This window comes from Saccopteryx leptura, chromosome 9 (assembly GCF_036850995.1).
Source record: "Saccopteryx leptura isolate mSacLep1 chromosome 9, mSacLep1_pri_phased_curated, whole genome shotgun sequence".
Taxonomy (NCBI): Eukaryota; Metazoa; Chordata; class Mammalia; order Chiroptera; family Emballonuridae; genus Saccopteryx; species Saccopteryx leptura.
Genome location: NC_089511.1, coordinates 445,969 through 472,126, shown reverse-complemented (window position 1 = coordinate 472,126; position 26,158 = coordinate 445,969). Strand labels below are relative to the sequence as shown.

Genomic DNA, 26,158 nt, shown 5'->3' with positions numbered 1-26,158 from the left:
GCGGCCCCGCCCCTCGCCCCGCCCACCCGCTTCCCGGGAGCGGAGCGGAGCAGAAGGGCGGAGTCGGGCGGGAACGAGCGCGCACCGTCCAGCCGAGCGGACGACAGCTCCGGGCTGAGCAAGACCCAGCGGAGCCAAGCCGCCGGGCACAGCGAGCCGAGCGGGGCCGAGTGGAGCCGAGCGAGGCCGAGCGGGGCCCGAGCAGAGCCGAGAGGAGCGAAGCGGAACGCCGGGGCCGCCGCCATGAAACGGGACCGGCTCGGCCGCTTCCTGTCGCCCGGGGCGGCGAGGCAGCGCGGGGGCTTGGGCGGCGGCCGGACCCGGGGCCGCCCCGCCCGCAGCGGGCCCAGTGTGGATGAGGCGGCTGCCTTGGTGGCTTCGCGGCTGGGCTGGGGTCCGGCGCGGGCTTGCGGGGACGCGGGCGAGGACGGCGTGGACGAGGCGGGTGAGTCCGGTCCGGCCAGCCGCACGGGGGCCGCGACCCGCTCGGGGATGGCGAGGACCGCGGCCCCGGGGACCGCTCCCCCGCAGCGTCCTTGGGCGGCTGGAGGCGGGCCGGGCCTCGCCGGCGCCCGCGCCCTTGCGGGGGATGTTTCGCAAGACACTGACCCTGCCGACCGCGCGCGGTCATCAGCGCTCCGGTTCTGCAGGCGCCGGGCCTGGGTGTCGGTCCCAGCCCGGCGCTGTGGCCTCTGACCTGCAGGTCATGGCTCTACCGACCCCCGCGACTCAGCGGCCGGCTCGTGACAGCAGAACCCAGGCTTCGGGTGGGAGGCGCCCAGCCCCGCCGGGCGTGGGTTCTGTGCCCCGTGGTCTGTGCCCGAGCGCGCGCGTGGCCTCCTGTGTGCTCGTGCCCCTCAGCTTCACGCTGCTCTCGTGTCATCCTGGGGGGCTGGGGGGAGGGCAGAGGGGGCGGCGGCTTCATCCACCTGCGTGCGGCACACGGGGGACCCCGCGAGGCAGAAGGGGCGTGGGGTGGACACCGCCCCTTCACGTCTGATCTCAAACAGTGCTAGGGAACGAAGTTTCCAGCTTCCTTTATGAACTTACACAGTTGCGGAGACATTTATTTATTTATTTAAAATGTTTGGATTTTTAAAATGTTTTTTTTTTACTGATCTGTAATGGACATATAACGTGATGTTCGTTTCAGATGGGCAGAATAACGATTCAGTATTTGTATATATTGTGAAATGATCACAGTTTCTGTAGTAGTTAACATCCATCACCTCACAGTGACAACTTTTTTTCTTATGAGGAGAACTTGTGAAATCTACTCTCTTAGCAACTTTCATACATACAGGACAGTGTTGTTAATTGTAGTCACCGTGCTTGCTGTACATGGCATCCCCAGGACTTAAGTCTTTTATCAGTGGTCATTTGTACTTTTTGACCACCATCACCTAATTCACCAACACCTCCTCCCACCCTGGCAACCACCAGTCTATTCTGTTTATAAGTTCAGTTTGGGGTGTTTCTTCTGTTTTGTTGGTTGGTTGCATATGTAAGATCATATGGTATTAGTTTTTATCTGCCTGACTTATTGCACATTAAGGTCAATCCACGTTGCCACAAATGGCAGGATTTATTTCTTTATGACTAAATATTCCATTATATAGGAGTTTATGTAGATATCTGCATACAGATATACATGCACATGCACATACACATTTTTATCTTTCATCCGTGGATGGACACTTAGGCTGTTTTTAGGTCTTGGCTACTACTTTTTCCAGTTACTGTTTTTGTTTCCTTCATATATATGACCAGAAATGGAATCAGCAGTTCCCTCTTTAATTTTTTTAATTTTTATTTATTGATTTTAGCGAGAGAGGAAGGGAGAGAGAGAGACAGGAACATTCACCTGTTCCTGTATGTGCCCTGACTGGGGATTGAACAGGCAACCTCCGCACCTCGGGACAGGTACTCCAGCCAAGCGAGCTATCTGGCCAGGGCTCCATCTTTAGTTTTTTGAGGAACCTTCATACTGTTTTCCATAGTGGCTGAACCAGTTTACATTCCCACCAACAATACACAAGGCTTCCCTTTTCCTACATCCTCACCAGCACTTGTTATTTGTTCTCTTTTTGGTGGTAGCCATTCTTGCCAGTGTGAGGTGGGATTTTACTGTGGTATGGATTTGCATTTCCCTAATGATTAGTGATGTTGAGCATCTTTTCATGTTCCTTAAATAACATTGTTTCGTCAGTGTAGTTTTGTTATAACTTGGATGAGATGCCATAGGTACTTAACTCTGTTTATATCAATGAGTCTACTCTAAAGTTGGTTTCCTTATATGTCCTTTCGCCAGTTCCAAGAACCCAACAACAACATTAAGTGAGAACTTACTGTACTTGGTGGCCATCTATCTGTATGTTTTCTTTGGAAAAATGTTGATTCAGATCTTCTGTCCATTTTTAAATCAGGTTTTTTTTTGTTTGTTTTTACAGAGTCAGAGAGAGGGACAGACAGACAGGAACGGAGAGATGAGAAGCATCAATCATTAGTTTTTCTTTGAGCGTTGCAACACCTTAGTTGTTCATTGATTGCTTTCTCATATATGCCTTGACCGTGGGCCTTCAGCAGATGGAGTAACCCCAGCAGACTGAGTGACCCCTTTCTGAGCCAGCGACCTTGGGCTCAGGCCAGTTTTTGCTCAAACCAGATGAGCCTGCGTTCAAGCTGGCGACCTAGGGGTCTCGAACCTGGGCCTTCTGCATCCCAGTCCAATGCTCTATCCACTGCGCCACCGCCTGGTCAGGCAGAAATCAGATTGTTTTTGTTTTTTTGCTATTGAGTTGTATGAGTTCTTTGTATATTTTGAATAATAACCCCTTAGATACCTGATTGGCAAATAATTTCTCCCATCAGTGGGTTGCCTTTTCATATAGTCAGTAGTTTCCTTGCTGTGCAGAAACTTTTTAGTTTGATATAGTTCCTCTTACCTTTGCTTTCGTTGCCTTTGCTTTAGGCACCAATTTTTTTTTTTTTTAATCATCACTGAGACCACTGTCAAGGAGTTTACTGCCTGTGTTTTTTTCTGGTAACCTTATGGTGTCAGGTCTTTCAGTTTTGAGTGATTTTTGTGTATGTCATAAAATAGTGGTCTTTTATTTTTCTGCATGTGGCTTTACAGTTTTGCCAACACCATTTATTGAAGAGACTGTCCTTTCCGCATTATATAGTCTTGTCTTCTTTGTCATAGATTATTTGACTGTATATGCATGGGTTTATTTCTGGGTCATCTATTCTTCCATTATGTGTCTGTTTTTATGCCAGTACTATACTATTTTGATTACATTAGCTTTGTAAAACAGTTTGAAATAAGGAATTGCGATACCTCCAGCTTTATTATTCTTTCTCAAGACTGCTTTGACTATTGGGGGTCTTTTGTGGTTCCATATAAAATTTAAGATTGTTCATTCTATTTAGTTAAAAATGTTGTTGGAATTTTGATGGGGATTGCATTGAGTCTTGGATGGTTTGGGGTAGTGGGGACATTTTAACAACATGAATTCTTCAAATTCACCAAATATTTTTCTATTTATTTGTATCTTCAGTTTCTCTCATCAGTACCTTACAGTTTTCAGTGTACATGTCTTTCATCTCCATTAAATTTATTTGTAGGTATTTTCTTCTTTTTTGATGCAATTGTAAATGGGATTGTTTTCTTAATTTCTCTTTCTTTTAGTTTGTTATTAGTGTATAGAAACAATTGATTTTTGTATATTGTGAATTTACTGAATTTTTAGTTCTGACAGTTTTCTTGGTGAAGTTTTAGGGTTTCCTTATATAATGACATTTGCAAATATAATTTCACTTCTTTCTTTCCAATTTGGATGCCTTTTGTTTGTGTTTCTTGCCTAATTGCTCTGGCTAGGACTTTCCAATATTATGTTGAATACAGGTGGTGAGAGAGGGCATCTTTGTCTTGTTTCTGATCTGAGAGAAAAGTTTTCAGTTTTCACAATTGAGTGTGGTGTTAGCTATGAGCTTGACATGTGCAGGCTCTGTTATATTGATGTATGTCCTCTCTACCCACTTTGATGAGAACTTTTTGAGTTTTTTTTTTCAAACATTAATGGATGTTGACCTTTGTCAACTACACTTTCTGCATGTACTGAGATGATGGTATGATTTCTAGTCCTTTATTTTGTTACTGGGGTGAATCACATTGCTTGGATGTTGGACTGTCCTTGCACCCTGGAATTAGTCCTACTGGATCCTTTCAGTGTATTGTTGGATTTGGTTTGCTTGTGTTTTCTTGAAGGTTTTTGCATTTATGTTCATTAGAGATATTGGCCTGTAGTGATATTTTTTTAAAAGCTTTAATTTTTTTATTTTAGAGAGAAGAGAGAGAGAGAAGGGTGAGGAATAACCAGAAGCATTAACTCATGGTAGTTGCTTCTTGTATGTGCCTTGACCAGGCCAACCTGGGGTTTCATACCGTTGACCTCAGCACTCCAGGTTGATGTTTCATCTACTGCGCCACCACGGGTCAGGCAATGGCCTGTGGTTATCTTTTCCTGTGGTACCCTTGCCTGGCTTTGGTCTCAGTGGAATGCTGGCCTTGTGGACACATTTAGAATTCTTTGAAAGTCTTTTGGGGCCAGAAGGCCCTCCACTGGCCACATCTTCCCAGAGGCTGTGTGTTCAGCTGGGAGCCCAGAACCTGCCTCAGAACCTGCCTCTGGTCCAGACACAGGCTTGTGTTTAGGAATGTGTCCGGGAGGCCGCATGGAGGGTCTTCTCCACTAGAGGAGCTGGGAGCCTGGTGGAGTATGGGCCTCCCCCCCCCCCCGGGTCCACGTGGTGCCCCTCCTGGGAGCATGTGCTGTGCAGCAAGCAGCTCTGTCTGCTGACGTAACATCTCCTGTGCTTGCCCAGGAACAGGCCGGGCTCTTGCCATGGGACACTGCCGCCTCTGTCACGGGAAGTTCTCTGCGCGGAGTCTACGCAGCATCTCTGGCCGGGCACCTGGGCAGAGCTCAGAGAGACCACCCCCAGGGGAGCGTGTCTTCGTTAGGGACTTCCAGCACCTGCTTGGGGTGGCCGTTCTCCAGGACCCAGCTCTGTCTCAGTTTGTCTGCAAGAACTGCCACGCCCAGTTCTACCAGTGCCACGGCCTCCTCAAGTCCTTCCTGCAGAGAGTCAACATGTCCCCTGTGGGTCCCCGGAAGCCCTGCACACAGTAGGTGCTCCCTTTGTTCCTTTGGGGGTGCTCAGCTAAGGCCCATGTGTGTGTGCTGTGCTGTTCTCCGCACAGGGAGTGCCTGGAGGGCACCTGTGCAGTGGGGGGGGGGGGGGCATGGTGTGGGAGCAGCAGATGTGGAAGCCCCAGGGCAGGTGGTGTGGGAGGTAAGGGCCGCGGTGGCTCTGAGGGCAAGGAGGCGGCCATGGAGGGCAGAATCAGCCTGCATGTGGGAGAGGGCAGGTGGAGAGAGCGAGCCTGCACAAGCCTGCACCATGCTCCCTGCAGGGCCCAACTCACGCCATGCTGATCCTTTGCAGGGTGGGTGCCCAGCCCCCAGCAGAGGCAGAGGATGGAGCATGTCTTGGTGAGTGCCCCAGGACGTGGTGTGTGGTGTGTGGGTGGGCTTGTAGTGGGCTGGGTGCTGACCATCCACAGGACTGCTGTCTCTGTGCCTTTCCTCAGTGGATCTGATCACTTCGAGCGCCGAAGGCCTGCACGGCTTGGTCGGGTGGGTACATGGACACGCGGCTGGCTGCAGGGCCCTGCCCAGCCTCCAGAGGACGCTGTCCTCCGAGTATTGTGGTGTCATCCAGGCCGTGTGGGGCTGCGACCAAGGCCACGACTACACCATGAACGCCGACTCCAGCTGCGGGGCTCTCTTGCTGGATAGTGCATTGGCAGTCAAGTGGACGTGGGACAAGGAGATGGCCCCACAGCTTACCCAACACCGGAGGTCCAACCCCACTGGGGTTGCCCCTCCAAGCTCCCAGGGCAGAGTGACCACAGCCTGGGCTGAGACGGAGACACTGCCCGACAGAGACGTGGCCCAGCCTTCTTCAGATGACAACCCTGTGGGGCCTGGGCCAAGCCCTGTGCCTCAGTCAAGCCTCCCCCAGAGTGGGGCTCCAGGTAGGGGGCTCCTCTAGGCTGTTAGACCAGGATTCCTCCTCAGCAGGAAGTGGATGCCTCTAACGTTCTGGGCAGTTGTGGTGGTATCGTGTGGGCATCTGACAGAAGGGGAGCCTGCGGCCCCTGTGCCAGCAGTGTCTGTGGAGGCAGAGGCCCCTGTGCCAGCAGTGTCCGTGGAGGCAGGCTTTTCTGCTGTCCAGCCTGCTCAGCCTGCTCAGGCCAGGGGACCGGCGAGAGAAGAATGGGGCCCTTGTTGTGAGGCGTGGGGGAGAGGACAGCTGGTGCCTCTGAGGGTGTTCTGGGTCATGTCCTGGGCCTCCGCCAGAGCCCTGGTGACACCCCAGTGAGACCAGTGTGGACAGGCTCCTCTGCCGAGTGAGGAGAAGAAACACAGGCCCTGGTGTGCAGCCTGATCCCACAGCGCCATGGGTGTGGCGGTGCTATTCACAGGCACCACATTAGGAGGGCCAGGCCAGCTGTCTGCTGCCGTGTGTGCCCCGTCTGCGTGGGGGTGCTTGGCCCCGAGTGCAAGCCCTCTGTGGCACTTCCACAAAGTACAGCTCCCAGGATGGCTCAGGGAGGTGGGGATGCTCATGTGCTGGGAGGCAGCGGGGACTATGGGAGGGTCCTTAGGGCTGCACAGCTTTGTAAGTCACATGCAGTGCTTTGAGAACAATGATGTTGCTAATGTCCTGAAATATCCACGAAGCGTGAATCATCCCACCCTGAAAGGGCTGAATCTTAACCTCGGGGGTGCTGGTGCTCAGCACTGGCTGCCAGTGCTGGATGCGGGTGACCCAGGGCTCAGCTGTGCTGGGACCTTGTGGGGAGAGAGTTGGGAGGCAGGTGGAATTTGGGGCTGGAGGACCCCAGGCTTCCCAACAAGGAAGGCCCTGTGGTCGTACAGGCCATGCCTACTTGCCGGAAGCTCTGCCTGCCCACGGTGTTGGTAACGGGAGCCTTGTCCTTTGTTTCTCAGGGCAGTTGGGTGAGAAGCAGTTTCCATCTTCAACCTCGGATGATCGGGTAAAAGACGAGTTCAGTGACCTTTCTGAGGGGTGAGAGAAGAGTGGGTTTAAACAGCCTAAAATTTCTTCTTGGAAACCCAAACTCTACCATCCTAGGGGCTTGCTGCCCGTGTCCTGGCCGGGGGTGTTTCCAGCCTTCTCAGTCCTGATTGGGGGCTTCCTGGGTCCCAGAGCGTAACCTGCCCTGATGCAGCTACAGGGGAGCAGGACCGGGCAGTGTGGAGCTCCTGGGATGGTCCCACAGGCGTCCTCTGCTGCTGCCCGCTTGTCTCCTCCTTCAAGGCCTGAGTTCTGTGCTAACCCCACGCCTTCCTAGAGCAGAGGGAGCTGGCCTCTGGCCAGGACAGAGTGTAACTTGGGGCTGTCGCTTCTGGGCTGCCCTTGCCTCTGAGCCAAGAACCACTCACACCCTCCCACCCTACCGCACAAGCCATGGCTGGAATGAAGATGAACCCTGTCCATAGAATAGAACAGTTTTTGTTAATTTATTGATTGATTTGAGAGAGAAAGAAATTGATCTGCTTCAGTATGTGCCTTGACCAGAGATCGAATTGGCAACCTTCGCACGTCAGGACGATGCTCCATCCATGGAGCTTGCTTGCTAGGGCGAAGAGTAGAGCAGTTTTTAGTGCAACTCCGGTGGGACTCCCATGGCTCTGTGTGCTAGAAACACCTGTGGGACCAGGAGTGGCTGCAGGCTGTCCTGCCGGCCACCAGCCAGCCTCAGCCTTTCTCTGTCTGATGGTGGTGGCCTGCAGAAGGCATGCTGCCAGCCTGGCTGTCTACTAACAGAGTGAATAGTGGTTCATACTTCAGGGTGAAGGTTACAGATGGACAGAGCTTTTCTAAGTCTTCATGACCTTTGAAATGGCTGACAGCTGACCTGTCCGCTCAACAGGTGCTCAGTTACAGGTTGAGGTGATGTTCTGAACATCCCCTTACTGAGAAGCCCACAACCTGTGGGGGTCCTCACACCTGCCTGGGCCCACAGAGAGGCTTCTGAGTTTGGGGTCCTGGTGTGAGGAGAGCATGGCTTATGGGGGATCGTCATCTTGTGCTTCAGTGACCCTGACTTGTCCTTTCTAGTAGGAGACGGGGTCAGAGATTTGAGGGTTATAGGATTCTCCTTTCAGGAGATTTAAACCACGGGATGTGGGGATCCATACGGTGTCTTTAGACAGGAAGTTACACTGGATCTGTCACCCACCCCAGGACTTTGCTAAAGGTTCTCTCTTCTGTCCTAGGGACTTCCTGAGTGAAGATGACAGTGACAAGAAGCAGAATGCCCAGTCCTCAGATGAGTCCTTTGAGCCCTACCCAGAGAAGAAGTAAGGGGACAGCTGGGGTGCAGGTGCCTTGGGCTGGGGGCCATGTCCAGCAGGGGGTCTGGGCACTGCCTCTGGACTCCCGTTAGCACATACTTCTTGTGTCCACCTGCCAAGCCCAGTGCAGTGTGGCTTCTGAGTGAGCTGAGACCTTCCCGGTTCAGCTCTGGGGCCTGGTCCCAGTGTCACTTGTGAGGCAGCAGACAGCCACGTGAGGGTGGCAGGGGCCCCGTGGGCAATGAGCCCGCCTCATTCTGGAGCTCCTTGCCTTCCCTGTGTCGGCCCTGCTTGCAGCCACCCGTCTGGTTGACCTGCCAGCCTCTGACTCCTGCTTTCTTCCTGCTGCCCGGGCTGAGCTTCAGGGGCTCAGGGATCGGGCCCCACAGCTGTTCTCAGCTTCCCTGCCGCTTCCTCGCTGAGTCACTTCTCTGACCTGTCTTTTCAGGGGTTTGTTCTGTCTCTAGTTAGAACGTAGGGTCCTGGCAGCCAGGGCTCTTCCACTTGGGTCAGTTTGCTCCCACCCTGTGTCAGGAACTACTCAAGCCCTTGCTGTTGTTGATGCCCAACATGGATGTCATCCTTCAGCAGTTCACACAGTCCACCAAGAAAACATAAAGCACAGATTGAGAAGCAATCACAACTTCTTTTCCTTTAAGTTCTGACACGGGTTACGGAGAAACAGGAGGACAACCAGCGACTCTGGGGAGAGATCCGAGTCAGCGAGCTGCACTGAACCCTGCACGGCCTCCGTGGCTGCAGAGACCCCCCTGTGAAACCCACGGGCTCTCCATACACGAGTGGTCTAGAGTGGGAAGGAAATGGCCAATCACAGTCACAGTGCAGCTCTGACAGGGGGCCTGTGCCACTCGGAGGTAGAGGCCAGGGAGCAGGGGACACACAGCCCGGTGTCAGAGAGACAAGCAGAGGAGAAGCCTGTCTAGGCATCAAAACAGCTCTTTTAATGTACTCTTTAAAGAGAATAATTATTTATAGTTCTTTTTCTTTTTAAGAGAAAGTAAGTTTTTTATTGGTATTACAGCAAAGGCCACATAAAACACACAAAGCCAAAAGGATGTAAAGCACACCGAATGCAGATGGGGATACCACTATACTAATGTACTAACGAAGACAGTGGTTTTTTTAAGATTTTATTTATTGATTTTAGAGAGAGAGGCAGGGGGGAAGAGCAGAAAGCATCAGCTCGTAGTTGCTCCTCATACGCGCCTTGACCGTGCAAGTCCAGGGTTTTGAACCGGCAACCTCAGTGTTCTAGGTCACTATCCACTGTGCCACAACAGGTCAGGACTTTTTTAAAATTTGTGGTAAAATACACATAAAGTTGGACCATTTAAAAAAAAAAAATTATTTATTTATTATTATTTTTTTTTTACAGAGGCAGAGATAGACAGGGACAGACAGACAGGAACGAAGAGAGATGAGAAGCATCAATCATCAGTTTCTCGTTGCGAGTTGCGACTTCTTAGTTGTTCATTGATTGCTTTCTCACATGTGCCTTGACCGTGGGCCTTCAGCAGACCGAGTAACCCCCTGCTGGAGCCAGCGACCTTGGGTCCAAGCTGGTGAGCTCTTTGCTCAAGCCAGATGAGCCTGCGCTCAAGCTGGCGACCTCGGGGTCTCGAACCTGGGTCCTTCCGCATCCCAGTCCGACGCTCTATCCACTGCGCCACCACCTGGTCAGGCAAAAAAAAAAAAATTTTTAAGAGAGAGAGAGAGGATAGACAGGGACAGACAGACAGGAACAGAGAGATGAGAAGCATCAATTATTAGTTTTTCGTTGCGCATTGCAACACCTTAGTTGTTCATTGATTGCTTTCTCATATGTGCCTTGACCGCGAGCCTTCAGCAGACCGAGTAACCCCTTGCTCGAGCCAGCAACCTTGGGTCAAAGCTGGTGAGCTCTGCTCAAACCATATGAGCCCACGCTCAAGCTGGCGACCTCGGGGTCTCGAACCTGGGTCCTCCACATCCCAGTCCGACGCTCTATCCACTGCGCTTCTGCCTGGTCAGGCTAAAGTTGACCATTTTTAAGAGTACGCTTTGAGGCATTAAGTACATTCACAGTATTGTACAACAGTCACCAGTATTTCTAAACTTTTCTTCATCCCAAACAGAAACTACCCATTAAGCAATGACTTCTTCCTTCCCCAGGCCCTGACAATCTCTAATCTAGGTACTCACTCATTCTAGGAACCTCGTAGAAGTAGAGTTATATAATATTTGTCCTTTTGTGACTGGCTTCTCTCAACAGAATGTTTCTGAGATTCACCATGTTGTAGCCTGTGACAGAACTTGATTCCTTTCTATTGCTGAATAACACTGTATTGCTGCATTTTTCAACCTGTGTGCTGCAAGAATTTTTAAAACATGCAACACCTATTTACTCAGGGGCACTGATCTCTTTTCCCTTAGATTGCCAAATAAAAAAATGACAACAGCCCTGGCCAGACAGCTCAGTTAGAGTGTCATCCAGAAGTCCAGAGGTTGCCAGTTCAGTCCCTGGTCAGGGCATAGAAAGGAATAGATCAATGTTCCTGTCCCTCTCTCTTACTAAAATCAATAAATAAAATTTTTATAAATACAAAAAGTATTTATAAAATAAATCAATAAGTAAATTTAAAAAAATTTTATGAATACAAAAAGTACTTATAGAATACTTAATATTTTAAAAATACAATAAGTAAAATTAAAAAAAAAAAAAAAAAAGGCCTGACCAGGCGGTGGCACAGTGGATAGAGCGTTGGACTAGGATGCGGAGGACCCAGGTTCAAGACCCCGAGGCCGCCAGTTTGAGCGCAGGCTCATCTGGTTTGAGCAAAGCTCACCAGCTTGGAGCAAGGGATTACTCAGTCTGCTGAAGGCCCGCAGTCAAGGCACATACGAGAAAGCAATCAATGAACAACTAAGGTGTCGCAATGTGCAACGAAAAACTAATAATTGATGCTTCTCATCTCTCTCCCTTTCTGCCTCTCTGTCCCTATCTATCCCTCTCTCTGTCTCTGTAAAAAAAATTAAATTAAATTAAATTAAAAATTAAAAAATGACAACAGCCAACACAATAGCCATCCAGTGTGAATGAATCAAAATTATACCTTCTTTGCGCTCAGAATTTTAGTAGTTTATGTGCCATAAGATGGAAAAGGTTAAAAAATCACTGCTGTATTATATGGCTAGAGCATATTTTGTTGATCTATTCATCACTGTTTTTGGTTTTCACCAAAATTTGGTTATTGTTAGTAATGCTCTGAACACTGGTGTACAAATATCTGAGTCCTGGTGTTGAATTCTTTGGGTAGATACTCAGAAGTAGGACTGTTGAGTCACGGGGTAATATCACGTCTTACTTTCTGAGGAGCTGCTGTAGTCAGTTTTCACTGCACATTTATATTCCCACCAACAGTGCACAAGTGTTCCAGTGTCTCCAAATCCTTGAAACATTGTTTTCTTTTCCTTTTTAATAGTCATCCGAATGGGCAGAAAGTGGTATCTCGTCATTCTGACTTGCATTTCTCTACTGGTTAGTAATGTTGAGCATCTTTTCACATGCTTATATCTTTGGAGAAATGTCTGTTCAAGTCCTTTGCCCATATTTTAATTGGGTTGTCTTTTTGCTCTTGAGCTGTAGGCTAGTTCCTCCTATTCAATGGGTCATTCTACTCTATAGTGTCATTTGGTGCACAAAAATTTTAATTTTGAAGTCCAGATTACCTATTTTTACTTTCACTTCCTGTGCATTTGTCATATTTAAGAAACCATTGCCGCCTGACCAGGCGGTGGTGCAGTGGATAGAGCGTCTGACTGGGATGCAGAAGGACCCAGGTTCGAGACCCCAGGGTTGCCAGCTTGAGTGTGGGCTCATCTGGCTTGAGCAAAAAGCTCACTAGCATGGACCCAAGGTCACTGACTCGAGCAGGGGTTACTCAGTCTGCTGAAGGCCCGCGGTCATGGCACATATGAGAAAGCAATCAATGAACAACTAAGGTGTCACAATGAAAAACTGATGATTGATGCTTCTCATCTCTCTCCGTTCCTGTCTTTCTGTCCCTATCTATCCCTCTGACTTTCTCTCTGTCCCTGTAAAAAAAATAAAAAAAATTAAAAAAAGAAACCATTGCCAAATCCACAATCATGAAGATATTCCTGTTTTCTTCTAAGAGCTTTATAGTTTTAGTTCTTATATTCAGGCCTTTGATCCGTTTAATTTTTGTATGTGGTGTGTGTTAGGGGTCCAGCTTCCTTCTGCTTGTGGATATTATCCTTTTCCTACATTGTTAGAGACTGTCCCTTCCCCACTGAATGGTCTTGGCAGCCTTGTCAAAAATCAGTCTGTACTTGGGAGGGTGTTTTCTCAGAAATTTGTAGTAAATTTTGGAATCAGGAAGTATGAGCCCCCAACATTGTTTTTTAAAATTGTTTTGCTTATTCAGCATCCCTTGAAATTCAGTGTGACACTTAGAAATTTTTTCCTCTCAAAAATCACCATCGGGATTTTATTAGGAATTGCACTTGTAGATTGTTTTGGGAGAAGCATTACCATCTTAACATTGCCTTCTGATCCATGAACATGGGATGTCTTTTTATTAAAGTCTTTAATTTCTCTCATCAGTGTGTTCTGTAGTTTTCAGTGTACGAGTCTTTCACCTTCTGGGTTAAGTTTATTCCTAAGAAATTTATTCTTTTTGATATAACTGCATGAATTTTTTTAATAGGTCATTTTTAAAAAAAGATTTTTATTGCTATTTTTGTAAGAGAGAGAGATGGGGTGCCAGAAAGCATCAACTCGTAGTAGTTGCTTCTCATATATGCCTTGACCAGGCAAGCCCAGGGTTTTGAACTGGCAACCTCAGCGTTCCAGATTGATGCTCTATCCACTGCGCCACCACAGACTAGGCGGTGACTGCATGAATTTTAATTTGCTTTTTTGGGTTGCCTGTTGTTGCCTTATAGAAATAGGACTGGTATTTGTGTTGACTTTTATACCCTGTAGCTTTACTGAATGTATTTTGTATGTAGATTCTTTAGTTTTTACATAGAAGATTATGTCATCTGTGATTAGAGGCAATTTTTCTTCCTTTCTAATGTAGGTGGCTTTTTTTATTATTATTTTGCCTAATTTCTCTGGCTAGGATACCCAGTACTATTTTCTTGTTCCTGATCTCAGAGGGAAGCTTCCAGTCTCTGATCATTGAGGATGATGTCAGCCATGGCTTGTCACATGTGGCCCCAGACACTCCTAGTTTTTTTGTTTGTTTGTTTGGTTTTTTGTATTTTTCTGAAGCTGGAAACGGGGAGAGTCAGACTCCCGCATGCGCCCAACCGGGATCCACCCGGCACGCCCACCAGGGGCGACGCTCTGCTCACCAGGGGGCGATGCTCTGCCCCTCTGGGGCATCGCTCTGTCGCGACCAGAGCCACTCTAGTGCCTGGGGCAGAGGCCAAGGAGCCATCCCCAGCGCCCGGACCATCCTTGCTCCAATGGAGCCTTGGCTGCGGGAGGGGAAGAGAGAGACAGAGAGGAAGGAGGGGGTGGGGTTGGAGAAGCAAATGGGCGCTTCCCCTATGTGCCCTGGCCGGGAATCGAACCCGGGTCCCCCGCACACCAGGCCGACGCTCTACCACTGAGCCAACCGGCCAGGGCCCCAGACACTCCTGTTTTTGACAGAGTTCCTTAAATGTCTGGGTCCAAAGAGGAAAACAAGTGTACATGACTCTAATCCTCCCATCGACCCTGCAGAAAGCTGCTGCTGCGTCTGGGCTGATGACCCACACTGTTGGGGACGAGCCCTCACACCCACCCTGGCCCCAGCAGCAGAGCTGAGGCCCTGGAGGGGCCGCTGGTGGAGCACATAGCTCTCTTCCCAGACACAGCACTTCTTCCTCAGGGACTTCCCCGGTTGCTGTGAGTCTCCCATCAAGGTCCAGAGTTCCTTGTCGATTCTGGCCTTTTTTTATAGCTTAGTGGTTATTCTAGTGAAAGGACTGACCCGTGGAGCTCCCCTACTCCACCATTTCCCATGGTGTCACCAAACTAGTTTTGATGTTAGGCATAGGGAGTGAGGTTTCAGTCCTGAAAACCCACTCCTGTAGTTGCTGTGGTCATCGTCCTACATTTGGCCCTCCCCAGGTGGCAATACTGGGCCTGCCTCTTGAGTTGTTCTGGACTCGGTTACAGGGTCCATTTCAGGTCCCTCAGTTAGCATGGGATGGAAGCATGTAGCCCGGGAAACTGGAAAAAGCCCGCCTCTCCCGTGGGAGGAGAGCACCCGAAGGAAAGAGAGCCGCGCACAGAGGTTGGACACACTGCATCTTGCACCGTTTTTCCTTAAGGGTCTCTGGAAAGAAGAACGGAAGCAAAGAAGCCAAGAAGCCTGAAGAACCAAAAATCCGAAAAAAGCCAGGACCGAAGCCGGGCTGGAAGAACAAGCTGCGCTGTGAGAGGTGAGGCCGGGGGAGCTGCCCCGGGGCTGTGTGGCCAGGCAGCAGCTCCACGGTGCACTCTGTTGCAGGGAGGAGCTGCCCCCCATCTACAAGTGCCCCTACCAGGGCTGCACAGCCGTGTACCGAGGAGCCGACGGCATGAAGGTGAGGCAGGTGCTCTGGGAGCCGGGGGAGGCGCCCGCGAGCCTGGGGAAATGGACACAGAGCAGCCCCACTGTCACCGTGCTCCATGGAGGAGGGTGCACCAGCCTTCGCTCTTGGGAAAGCACCCATCCCGAGTGAGGAATAGCTAGATCTGTTCCTTCAAGGGCACTGGGCAGGGCCCATGGGAGGCGACAGGTGCTGCAGGGTGGGCGAGCTGTTGTCCCAGCTGAGCTGCGCACTCAGGGCCTTGCCCACCCTGCAGAAGCACATCAAGGAGCACCACGAGGAGGTCCGCGAGAGGCCCTGCCCCCACCCTGGCTGCAACAAGGTGTTCATGATCGACCGCTACCTGCAGCGGCATGTGAAGCTCATTCACACAGGTGTGTGCCCTGCCCCTCGCGTGGGAGCAGCTCCCAGGGTCCACGTCTCAGGGCCTCGTGGGCCATGTGTCTATGAGGTGCACAGGACAGCTTAGTTGGTCAGAGTGTAGAACTAGCAGCAAAGAAATTCCAGTGCCTTTCTGTACATTTATTGTGGTGGGTTTTAAATTTTTTAAATATATATTTATTTATTCATTTTAGAGAGGGAGAGAACAGAGAGAAAGGGGATGGAGCAGGAAGCATCAACTCCCACATGCACTTTGACCAGGCAAGGCCAGGGTTTTGAACCAGCGACCTCAGCATTTCCAGGTTGAGGCTTTATCCACTGTCAAGCTGTGGTGGGTTTTTTAAATTGCTTTAAAAGATAGCATGCTTTGGGAATTATAAGAGGAAGCCACATGCATTGTAGAAATGGTAAGAAATAAAAGCAGAGCAGGTAGGCCCTGGCCAGTTGGCTCAGTGGGTTGAGTGTTGGCCTGGTGTGGCATGCAGACGTCCTGGATTTGATATGCAGCCAGGACACACATGAGAAGCGACCATCTGCTTCTCTTCCCCTCCCTCTACCCCTCATCTCTCTTCCCCTCTTATTGGTTCAAGCATGGGGTTTCATGGCTTGCCTCCAGTTTTAATGGTGTGACCCATACAACCCACAGATCAAAAAACAGGAGAAGCACACACACATCTGACTGCCGTGGGGCTGCTTCTGCAGAGGGCAGCTCCCAAACCTGCACTCCACCTGAAAAGACAGCTCCCCATGTCTGTACTGACTAGCTTACTCACATCAAATATTAAGAGTTTTGCCCATTTTTTAACTTTGTAAAAATGAGCCACTAGAGAAAATTCTATGTGATTTACTTTATATTTGTCCCCTCTATTGTTGGGTCGCATTTATTTTCAATGACACCATTTCCCAGAGGTGTTTGCTCTAAGTGTTCTTGTGTGTGTTGGGCTCCTGACACAAAAATCCTGAGTCTTCAAGCTTTGTCTCAGTCTAGACACCAGGGGTCACAACGATTAACCATTTTTAAAACTCGAAGACAGCACAGAATATCAAGGTGGACTGCATCTGGACAGGGAAAAGCCATCAGAGGCTAGTTCAGATATTGGTAGGTGAGCGGGCAGAATGTGAAATGATGTGTGGCCACTGTCTAGGTGCACATCCAGGGGTGGAATTGGTGGTGGAAAGTGTCACCATTCATGTTCTGATCGAGAGTGTAAGAAACTGATTTCCAAAGTAGGTGCTCCATGGTAGATTCAATGTGGGGGTGACAGTAGTAGAAGCTGAGACCTTACAATGTGACTTCTGCTAAGAACTTGTGCTCAGTAAACGGAGACCTTCTGTGATGTTTAAGAAAACAGGCTTCAAATGTGCAGCAGATTTAGAGGGAGCCCCAGCCACAGGTTAGAGGACTCATAACAAATTGTGTCAGCACTATATTTCAACTGAGTACAGTTAAGTCAGCAAGTTCCTCTGCTCGGGCAGCGAGTGTAGGGATCCCAGGAGGGTGGGCCTTACTGGAGCCTGTGCTCCTGTCTGTCCTCAGAGGTGCGGAACTACATCTGTGACGAGTGTGGACAGACCTTCAAGCAGCGGAAGCACCTCCTTGTTCACCAGATGCGGCACTCGGGAGCCAAGCCTCTGCAGTAAGTGTGGGTCAGGGCTGCTTCGTGGCCACACTGTTGCCCAAGTCCTTGCTCACTCTCCTCTGCCTTCCAGGTGTGAGGTCTGCGGGTTCCAGTGCCGGCAGCGGGCATCCCTCAAGTACCACATGACCAAACACAAGGCTGAGACGGAGTTGGACTTTGCCTGTGACCAGTGTGGCCGGCGGTTCGAGAAGGCTCACAACCTCAATGTGCACATGTCTATGGTCCATCCTCTGACACAGACCCAGGACAAGACCTTGCCCCTGGAGCCACCACCCAGGACCACAGAGAGTCAGGCCGTGAAGCCTGAGCCCACCTGAGGGCGCACCAGCACCTGAACTCACCAGGTGGCGGATGGGGTTGAACACGACTTTCGTGGTTCCTCCCATGAGAGCTGCAGCACAGTCTTGCTCGCTCTGGAGCCCCCACACTGGACCCCACCCTGTGCTGGAACGCAGGAGGTCAGTGCCAGGCCCAGGTCACCTTTCTGCGTCCATTCCAGGACCAGCGGTTTATTTTCCTATCAATACTGAGCTGGGGGCCAGATGTAAATTTTAAATTGATTCCTGTACCCCACTAAAGCAATCAAAGAGATTTGTAATCCACTTTTTAGTGCAACAAGAGCTCCACATCATGCTCATAATAAATTATTTACAAAGGAGTGGTGCATCCCTGGCTGGTTGGCTCAGTGATAGTGTCAGCCTGGCGTGTGGAAGGCCCGGGTTTGATTCCCAGCCAGGGCACACAGAAGTGTTCATCTGCTTCTCCACCCTTCCCCCTCTCTGTCCTCTCTCTCTCTCTCTCTCTCTTCCCCTCCCGCAGCCAAGGATCCATTGGAGCAAAGTTGGCCTGGGCGCTGAGGATGGCTCTACGGCACTAGAATGGCTCCGTTGCACCCGCCTCCTGGTGGGCATGCCAGGTGGATCCCAGTCGGGCACATGCGGGACTGTCTATCTCTGTGCCTCCCCACTTTTCACTTCAGGAAAAAAACAAAAACAGGAGTGGTGAATATGTGGGTCCAATCAGAAGAGACAGGGCTCCTGGGAGAGGCCAGTGTCTGACGTGGCCTGCTGCCTGCTCCGGAGGGCGGCACTGACTTCTGGGTCACAGTCTCCATGAGTGGCCAGCAGCTACAAGAAAACACCGGGCTTAGCACAGACTTGACACCAAGGGCATAGGGAGAGGGCAGCTAGTGACCACAGCCAACCATTAAGTGGCCATGGCAGCCACAAGGCCAAGTGTTGGACCTCCACATCCTCGTGCTTACATAGTGATTGGGATTTAAAAACAAACACCAGCCTGACCAGGTGGTGGTGCAGTGGATAGAGCATCGGACTAGAACATGGAGGACCTAGGTTCGAAACCCCAAGGTCGCTGGCTTCAGCGCAGGCTCATCTGGTTTGAGCAAGACTCACCAGCTTGAGCCCAAGGTTGCTGGCTCTAGCAAGGGGTCACTCAGTCTGCTGTAGCCCCCATTAAGGCACATAGGAGAAAGCAATCAATGAACAACTAAGGACCCACAATGAAGAATTGATGCTGCTCATCTCTCTCCCTTCCTGTCTGTCTATCTGTCCCTCTCTCTGTCACACACAAAAAAATTTAAAAACAAACATCACAGAGGCATCCTGTGTTACCTCTGCCATGCCTGTGAAGCTCTTTCTGGGGCACCGAGGTATCAACTGCAGTAGAAAAAGACGAGCTTTCATCATCAGGCTGACAGGGTCGCCCTAGAGAGAGGACGGGCAGAGGCACGGTCAGGGTGCCCACATGTGTGCTGGGACAGGCCATCTCCAGCCTCAGGCCCCAGAGAGCTTGCCCCATGAGCCTGGACACAGCCCGTCCGTGCACCTGCCTGGCCCTGGAGCTGCTGGCTCCTGCCGGCTGCGGTCGAGAGTGCACCTGTCTCCCCAGCTACGAAGAGGCAGCACAGCTTCAGGTGCATGTCCACAGCAATGCGCAGGAAGGCGCCGTCCTGGAGGAGGACGTCTTCATCAAAGGAAGAGAGGAGGCTGAAGGGAAGACGGGATGTCAGGGGACACAGACCTCCCAGAGACAAGTGCAGTCAGCACAGGAAGTGAGAGGCTGGCTCTCCCGTCGAGGCCCACAGTGGTCAGGGCCGGCGCTGTGGCCGGACCGGAGCAGCAGGGAGTTACCTGTAGAAGGCGACGGGCAGCAGCCTGATGTGCTGGTCCGGGAACAGGCGCAGGAGAACACGCCCCAGGCCGGCATCTGCAACCCGAGGGGCTCACGGTCATCCAAGGACACCTCCCCCAGGACTGGTGTCCTCAAAGGACCTCCTGTGCTTCTGGGGGCCAGGCAGGTGGACTTCCCCAAACAACGGCCAACACTGCCCTGGGGACCTCAATACTCCACTAAACTCTTGTGGTTCAAACAAGCTTACACTGCTTTTGTCCTGACAAGAAATTAGGGGTTTATATGCTTTACAAGAAAACCATCTGAAAGTTGCTTCTGAAGAGAAAGACAAATGTCAGGGGTCACAGTCCGATGGTGCGGGATCACCTGCGCTCCTCACAACGGCAGGTGACTAGGAGGCACCCATCTACAGTCAGCTCCATGAGTATCTTACCTGTCTCTGTCAACTGGAAGAGTGGCAGCCAGGACACTTTCTTCTCCTGCAAAAACCCCAGGATCTCTGCACAGACGTCCAAAGCCCGCAGGGAGTCGACAGCCTGTGACCCACAGGAGGGAGCACACCTCAGACAGCAGTGTCTGTAGAGCGGGGCGTGTGGGGAAGAGGGATGGCCCTCTCACAGAAGGGAGCCTTTCCTTGTTCACACTAGAAGTCTTAAATGGAGACAACCTACAGAGACTGTCACCCTAGGGCCTCTGACGGAGGGGGATCAGGCAGTGGGAGGTGGCCAGAGACCCTGGGTGCCCACGTTCTGACATCAAAACAAAGGCCTATAGCTGAGGGGTTCCCACTTCAGTGACCACAGGACTCCTGAGAAACCTGGGGAAAGTTCCAGACCCTCCCCCCCATCCTGACTCAGGAGGTCAGCTGGCACCCGGGGACGTGGAGATTCAAGCACCACAGGGAGAGGCTTCCTGAGCAGATGAGGGACAACGCACCTGTGGGGTCAGGTGTGACGACAGCAGGTCCATCAAGGAAAAGAAAAACAGGGCAACCAGCAGCTGCAAAGACAGGCAGGGACACTGCAGCATGAAGCACCAGGCTGTCCCCACAGAGCAGCTCTAGGTGTAAAACACCCACAGCCCCTCATCACCATTTCCATGTCCAGGGCACGCACCTTTCCTGTAAGGGGATCTTCTCAGAAAAACTTCCAGTCACTTTTAAACAGGGAATTTAATGGAGGTAAATTATTACTGACTGGGTCATTTTTGTGCTTGTCTCTAGACTAGGCTGTTGCCAGGGGTCTCCCTGGTGTGTGAGCCTCCGCTGCAGGTAGCTTACCTGTGCAGTGAGCTACCAGCCCAGGCTTGTCCCAGGCTTCCTGGTTAGATGTGTTTGTAAAACCCTGGAGATAAGTCCACAGGCTCCATCCCACCTCTCCCAACCCCAAGGGTGCACCCAGGCTGGGTCGGGTCTCTATGGACCGTGTCCCCCAGTACACCAGGCCTGAAGGCTTTGGAGCTACTCAAATCCCATCCGACAAAAATAACCTGAAAACAATCATGGGAGAATCTTATTTGTAGTTTTACTTTAAACTATAATTAACAAAGATACCTTGGCTCAGCAACTGATGTAGCTGCCAGGCAGGCAGGCACCTGCTAAGCTGAGACATGGACCCTGGCTCTGTTCTAACTCAGAGAGGCAGGTGCTCTGAGTCCAGATGGGTCCCCCGGCTCCCAAAGGGTGTGTTTCAAGACGCTGGCCTGGAACACCTTCCACCCGCCCTGTCTCAGCCCCTGCTGAGATGCTACAGAGGAACCAAGGCTGTGGAAAGGGACACAAGTTCCACTGGCCAGAGAGCCTGGTTGGTTAGAGCAGTGGTCAGCAAACTCATTAGTCAACAGAGCCAAATATCAACAGTACAACGACTGAAATTTCTTTTGAGAGCCAAATTTTTTAAACTTAAACTATATAGGTAGGTACATTCCTTATCGAGGTAGTGCCCGCACGTGGCATTTTGTGGAAGAGCCACACTCACGGGGCCAAAGAGCTGCATGTGGCTAGTGAGCCACTGTTTGCCGACCAGAGGTTAGAGCATTGTCCCGATATACCAAGGTTGCAAGTTTGATTACGGTCAGAGCACATAGATGTTTTTATTCCTCTGTCTCGCTATCCAACCTTCTCTAAAATTAATTTAAAAAACAAAAAACCCTTAAACTCAGTAACTTTTACTTCCAAATAAAGCGCAAACTTCCTGTCTGTCCTTGGAAAAGCTCAGTTGATTCAGGAGCTGAGAAACACCACTGACCAGAGCACCAAGACCGGGTTTGCTGGGAAGGGAAGGGAGGGGGGTAGGGAAGGGTCCTTGCCTCCTCCCTGGGGCAGGGCAGCCTCTCCAGGCCTCTCCTCAGGCTCCCTCTCCCGGCTTGTTGAATGGCAAAGTGCAGAGCAGCAGCGGAGACCCAGGCCAGGCCCGGGGGAAGGGGTGCTGCGTCCGGGGGCTCTGTGTCAGGGGACAGGAAGCTGGGAGGAAGAGACGTGTGTCACCACAGGAGCCTGGCAACCAAGTCGCCACTGAAAACCAAAGGTCCTTGTTCCTGACACTGTCACGGTGTGGATCACGCCCACCTCAGGTGAGCGGCGAGGGGCTCAGTCAGCAGAAATGGAGTCTGCAGGGCCCAGCCTGTCACGGGCTCATCCTAGCAGCATGCCTCTGCCCTGGACACGAGGAGCAGCAAGGCCTGACCAGGCACCTGGTTCCAGCTGCCTGGAACACCAAGGCCCATGCCACAGTCTGCGACTCGGACCCTGCTGACTGCAGTACTGCTGAGAGACTCTCCAGCAGGTTGAAAACCGGCTGGAGCCTGACCAGGCGGTGGCACAGTGAAGAGAGTGTCGGACTGGGATGCAGAGGACCAAGGTCCGAGACCCTGAGGTCCCAGCTTGAGCGCGGGCTCATCTCGTTTGAGCAAAAGCTCACCAGCTTGGACCCAAGGTCACTGGCTTGAGCAAGGGGTCACTCGGTCTGCTGAAGGCCTGCGGTCAAGGCACATATGAGAAAGCAATCAATGAACAACTAAGGTCTCGCAATGAAAAACTGATGATTGATGCTTCTCATCTCTCCATTCCTGTCTGTCTGTCCCTGTCTATCCCTCTCTCTGACTCTCTGTCCCTGTAAAATAAATAAATAAAAACCGGCTGGAAGTTAATAATAGAATAGAGTGCAGTGGTTTAAGGAACTGTATCTGCTCTGTAGAATTAGACTGGTGGGCAGGACTTGCTGTTTTCTGAGATTTTGAGCACCCCTGACCCTGCAGAGAGACACAAGTGCACACAGAAATAAAGTCAGAGACGTAAGGAGTCTGGACAGAGGCACTTCCTTCTGACGACCTCACAGCACCGCACATCCAGTCGGATGCAGGAGAGCATCCGCCCAGCAGTCCCAGGAGGGTGGGCTAACCCAGGTTGCTGGCTCAGGCCAGGAAACCTAACCAGGGTTTAATCAGTCACTTAGGCTAAAATCAGTTTTTCCCAAAACATTTTTGAACTTTCCACTCAGGGACCCGTCAGATTAGTTGTGCTTCTCTCTCACACAGGTCCAGCGCAGCCTGCCCACAAGGCACGCCTTGAGCACCCCAAGGTGTCCAGAGATAAACAGAGCAGATCCTCCAAAACAAAATCATCCAGGGTCCTGGCTGCTTGGCTCAGTGGATAGAGCGTCAGCCCAGTGTGCGGAAGTCCTGGATTCGATCCCCGGTCAGGGCACACGTGAGAAGCAACCATCTGCTTCTCTTCCCTTCCTTCCCCCTTCTCTCCTCCCCTCTCACAGCCAGAGGCTTGACTGGTTCGAGCACTGGCCTTAGGTGCCGAGAATAGCTCGGTTGATTCAAGCATCAGCCCCAGACGGGTTGCCGTATGGATCCTAGTCAGGGAGCTTGCAGGAGTCTCACTGTCTCCCCTCCTCTCATTTAAACAAGCAAAAACTGCCCACAACTTCCTCCCCACATCCCACAGCCAGCACCTACCTTCTGGCAAACTGCCAGGCCTCACACAGCCTCTGCAACGCCCGGGGCAGTGGGCTCTGGAGGCCCCTCCACCGAGAGTGGAGCTCGGGCTCCAGGCGTGGCCACCACAGCTGCCAGACAGAGGTCACAAACAGATCAGGGTGACTATTTTGTGACCACTGAGGTTGGGCAAGAGATGTCGACCCTGCCAGCCAACAGCCCCCAGCCTGGCTCACATTTATCTAATGCTTCTTAAGGTCAAGGGCAAGATCTCATGCGAGCCATTTAAGAGAGGCTCAGAACCATTCCGTGAGGCACCTTCATCCCCATGCCAAGGACACAGGATGGAGGCCGTGCCTAAGGCGGTGCCTGTGTGGAGCCAGCCACACTCCCTGAGGGCTCAGCGGGGGCTCCAACACCCCCACTGAGTGCTGGTGTTTAAAACAGGACAGGTCACCCCACCACTACCCCGTGAGGGAGTTTGAGTCCCACACAGCTCGTGTCAGAATCCCACCAGTGAGATAGGAAAGGGGGTGAGAAAGCCGTGTTGTCAGGGTGCTAGGAGAGCCAGCGAAGGCCCCACCGGCCGCACCAGCACAGCCAGCGGGGGCTGAGGGGACCTCTGCTCTCCGTCCTGTGACAACAACCAAGATGGCAGATGCAGCGAACACAAAAGCACACCCAGAGGAGAGCACAGGCTGCTGCTGGCCAACCTCGGCCCGCACGGCCCAGGCGGTGACTGGACAAGCGCCCAGACACGCAGGAAGGGCGTGCTCCTTCTACACGTCCAGGTTCCTGGGCTGCCTGAGGCAGGCGCTGGGCCTGTCACCCACCCGTGTTGTGACACGTGCTTCTTCCCCCGCTCACCCCCGAGTAGCTGGATGAGGTTTTAGCGGGAAACAGACAACAGCCTGGAAGGACGGCTGGGCCTACCAGGGCAGAGGTCAGAAGCAAGGGGCACTGGGTCTGGCAGGCGGTCAGGGTCAGGTCGGCCGTCTGCGAGGGGTCTCGGCTTCGGGAGCAGGCATTGAGGAGCCCCTGCGGGAGAGAGCGTACCACGGCTGAGCTGTTTGCAGGTGAACCCAGGCCCTGAAGACTGGCTTCCAAGCAGCACTGGACATGGGGACCCGGCCTAGGCGGTCTGCACAGGCCAGGTGGGAGGCAGAGGGCATTACCCTGAAGAAGTGGACAGTGATGTCATGCGTCAGGGCGCCTCTATGACAACAGAAGTTTCTCTGCAAAACAAGCCAGGCCAGTGAGAGAGGAGCCCCTGGTGGGAGGACAGGGTCGGCGTCTCTCAGGTGGGGCTGTAGGGACCGCTGCCCGCTCTCAACACCACCGTGGGCACTGGAGGGTTGGCTACACACTATCCTGGAACCTTCCCTGCTCACCGCCTCCCCACACGTCTGGCACTGACACAGGGGACTCCAGGCAGCCGGGCACCCAGGAGGTGGGGGAGCAGCTGGAACCACGCCTCAGTGACCAAATCGTGCCTCACCCATGTCCCGAGCATGCACCTACCAGCTCCAAGTTGACCAAGTGGAAGAACTCGGTGCAGTCGGGAGTGGCCAGCTGTTCTGCCCAGGGGACGCTGATGAGGACGGAGGGAGGGAGGCCAAGTAGGATCCTGAGTGGAGGCAGCATGTCAAGGGTGGAGGCACAGCCTCAAGTGGCTTCCTGGGAACTCAGCCCTGAGGGCCATAAGGAACCACCTCTCACTCCCACTCACTATTGGAACCACAGGGTTTTTTGTCTACAGCCCCCACCAGCCCCAGCCTGGGGCTGTGCTGAGCACCTGGACCCCAGGCCAGACACTCAGGGTGTGACCAAAACCTTCATTTAAGTTGCACAAGAAGCAGGTGCACCAGTCTGAGCAGCTCCTGTAACTGGAGGACTCTGGCACACGACCCCATTATACACGCTGTGAGCATACACGGTCTTCCTTATTGTAACAGTTTTCTCAGCTACATCTTCAGCAGAGGGATTCTGAGCCTGAGCAGGAAGGCTATACTCTAGAGCAGGGGTCTCAAACTCAACTCAGCATGTGGGCCGCAGAGCAAGATCACAGCCGTTTGGTGGGCCGCACTAGGTCTACAAAAGGCAACTGTTACGCAACTTTTCAGTGTCACAAAACGACCAGAAACTGTAGTTCGTGGATTAGTCTGCGGGCCGCGAGTTTGAGACCTCTGCTCTAGAGTGACTTTTATACCTCTGGGCCCTGCTCTCCACGGGACCCTGAGAAGATGCCACATTACAGGCTGGGGTCGGGGGGACAGGCACAAGTGACAGGTGCTGTTACCATTTGTACATGAGCAGCTCCCGCTGTCTCTGGAGGTGGGAGGCCATGGTCCACCTGCCTGCCAGAGGCTGGAGCCGTCTCCGGAAAACTCCGAAGAGGAAGTGTCCCCGAGAGGACACTGCCAGGCCCTGCTCCAGGTCAGCAGCCATCTCCTAGGGAAAAGCAAGGCCGCCACAGTCACGCACTTTCGTTTCTAGTTCTGGTGGTTCTGTTCCCACAAGTGAAGGCAGAAAGTCCCCGAGACGTCCTGTCTGCTCCAATCAGGACCCTGAGATGAGCTTAGGCGAGAGTTCTTCACAGCAGCTCAAAGGGGTAAGTGGGAGAAGGCTTTTTACTTGAAATCATTAGAAAATTGCAAAAATAAGAATAGTACAAAGAATACCTTTTGCCCAGGTTCACCCACAGTCACTGGCTCTCACTCTGCACGTACCATGTGCGGGCACTCACGGGAGGGTGCATCGCACAGGTCAGGACCTGCACCGCAGGCATGCGATGGACACCTGAGTGCACACATGCAGTCTCCCACACTCAGGGGCCTGCCAAGAGCAGCCGCACAGCCTGCGAATCCCTGCCCCACCAGTCACCTGGGCCTCAGCTGTCTGACACCCCTGGTCACTCCTCCTTTTACATCTGTCATGATGAATGTGGGGAGCAAGAGGTCAAGGTGAGGGGCTGAGGCAGTT

At 52.0% G+C, this 26,158-nt stretch overlaps 2 protein-coding genes across 4 annotated transcripts in view; one reads left to right on the top strand and one right to left on the bottom strand.

Annotated features, from left to right (window-relative positions):
- The first annotated feature begins 40 nt into the window (after positions 1-40).
- On the top strand, positions 41-17,730 carry ZNF276 (zinc finger protein 276). Of its 3 annotated transcripts, none has more exons than XM_066348897.1 (11): positions 41-445; positions 4,888-5,191; positions 5,512-5,558; positions 5,630-6,103; positions 7,083-7,161; positions 8,376-8,459; positions 14,802-14,912; positions 14,981-15,056; positions 15,319-15,436; positions 16,981-17,080; positions 17,154-17,730. In XM_066348897.1, exons 1-11 carry the CDS (start codon positions 244-246, stop codon positions 17,398-17,400), a joined length of 1,842 nt encoding a protein of 613 aa, XP_066204994.1. In that variant the 5' UTR covers positions 41-243; the 3' UTR covers positions 17,401-17,730. The 3 variants fall into 3 exon arrangements, with proteins under 3 accessions (XP_066204994.1, XP_066204996.1, XP_066204995.1); XM_066348899.1 differs by having other exon boundaries at positions 5,788-6,103; positions 17,154-17,729; XM_066348898.1 differs by having other exon boundaries at positions 42-445; positions 5,657-6,103; positions 17,154-17,729.
- A 178-nt stretch (positions 17,731-17,908) lies between these two features.
- The window catches only part of FANCA (FA complementation group A), a 42,717-nt gene continuing 34,467 nt past the window's right edge, over positions 17,909-26,158 (bottom strand). Inside the window, exons 32-43 of the mRNA XM_066348908.1 lie at positions 25,476-25,627; positions 24,698-24,803; positions 24,352-24,411; positions 24,110-24,214; positions 23,198-23,307; positions 21,542-21,695; positions 20,171-20,233; positions 19,668-19,770; positions 19,234-19,309; positions 18,933-19,089; positions 18,715-18,807; positions 17,909-18,210 (exon numbers count right to left, since the gene is read on the bottom strand). Coding sequence (XP_066205005.1) covers positions 18,103-18,210; positions 18,715-18,807; positions 18,933-19,089; positions 19,234-19,309; positions 19,668-19,770; positions 20,171-20,233; positions 21,542-21,695; positions 23,198-23,307; positions 24,110-24,214; positions 24,352-24,411; positions 24,698-24,803; positions 25,476-25,627 — 1,287 coding nt within the window. The 3' untranslated portion in view covers positions 17,909-18,102. The remainder of the gene's footprint in view (positions 18,211-18,714; positions 18,808-18,932; positions 19,090-19,233; positions 19,310-19,667; positions 19,771-20,170; positions 20,234-21,541; positions 21,696-23,197; positions 23,308-24,109; positions 24,215-24,351; positions 24,412-24,697; positions 24,804-25,475; positions 25,628-26,158) is intronic.

Bases quoted from the DNA above. Each gene is read 5' to 3' on its own strand.
- ZNF276 (XM_066348897.1), top strand. From the start codon at position 244: ATGAAACGGGACCGGCTCGGCCGCTTCCTGTCGCCCGGGGCGGCGAGG. The intron at 7,162-8,375 runs GTGAGAGAAGAG...CTTCTGTCCTAG, and splicing joins TTCAGTGACCTTTCTGAGGG to GGACTTCCTGAGTGAAGATG. The intron at 15,057-15,318 runs GTGAGGCAGGTG...CCCACCCTGCAG, and splicing joins GAGGAGCCGACGGCATGAAG to AAGCACATCAAGGAGCACCA.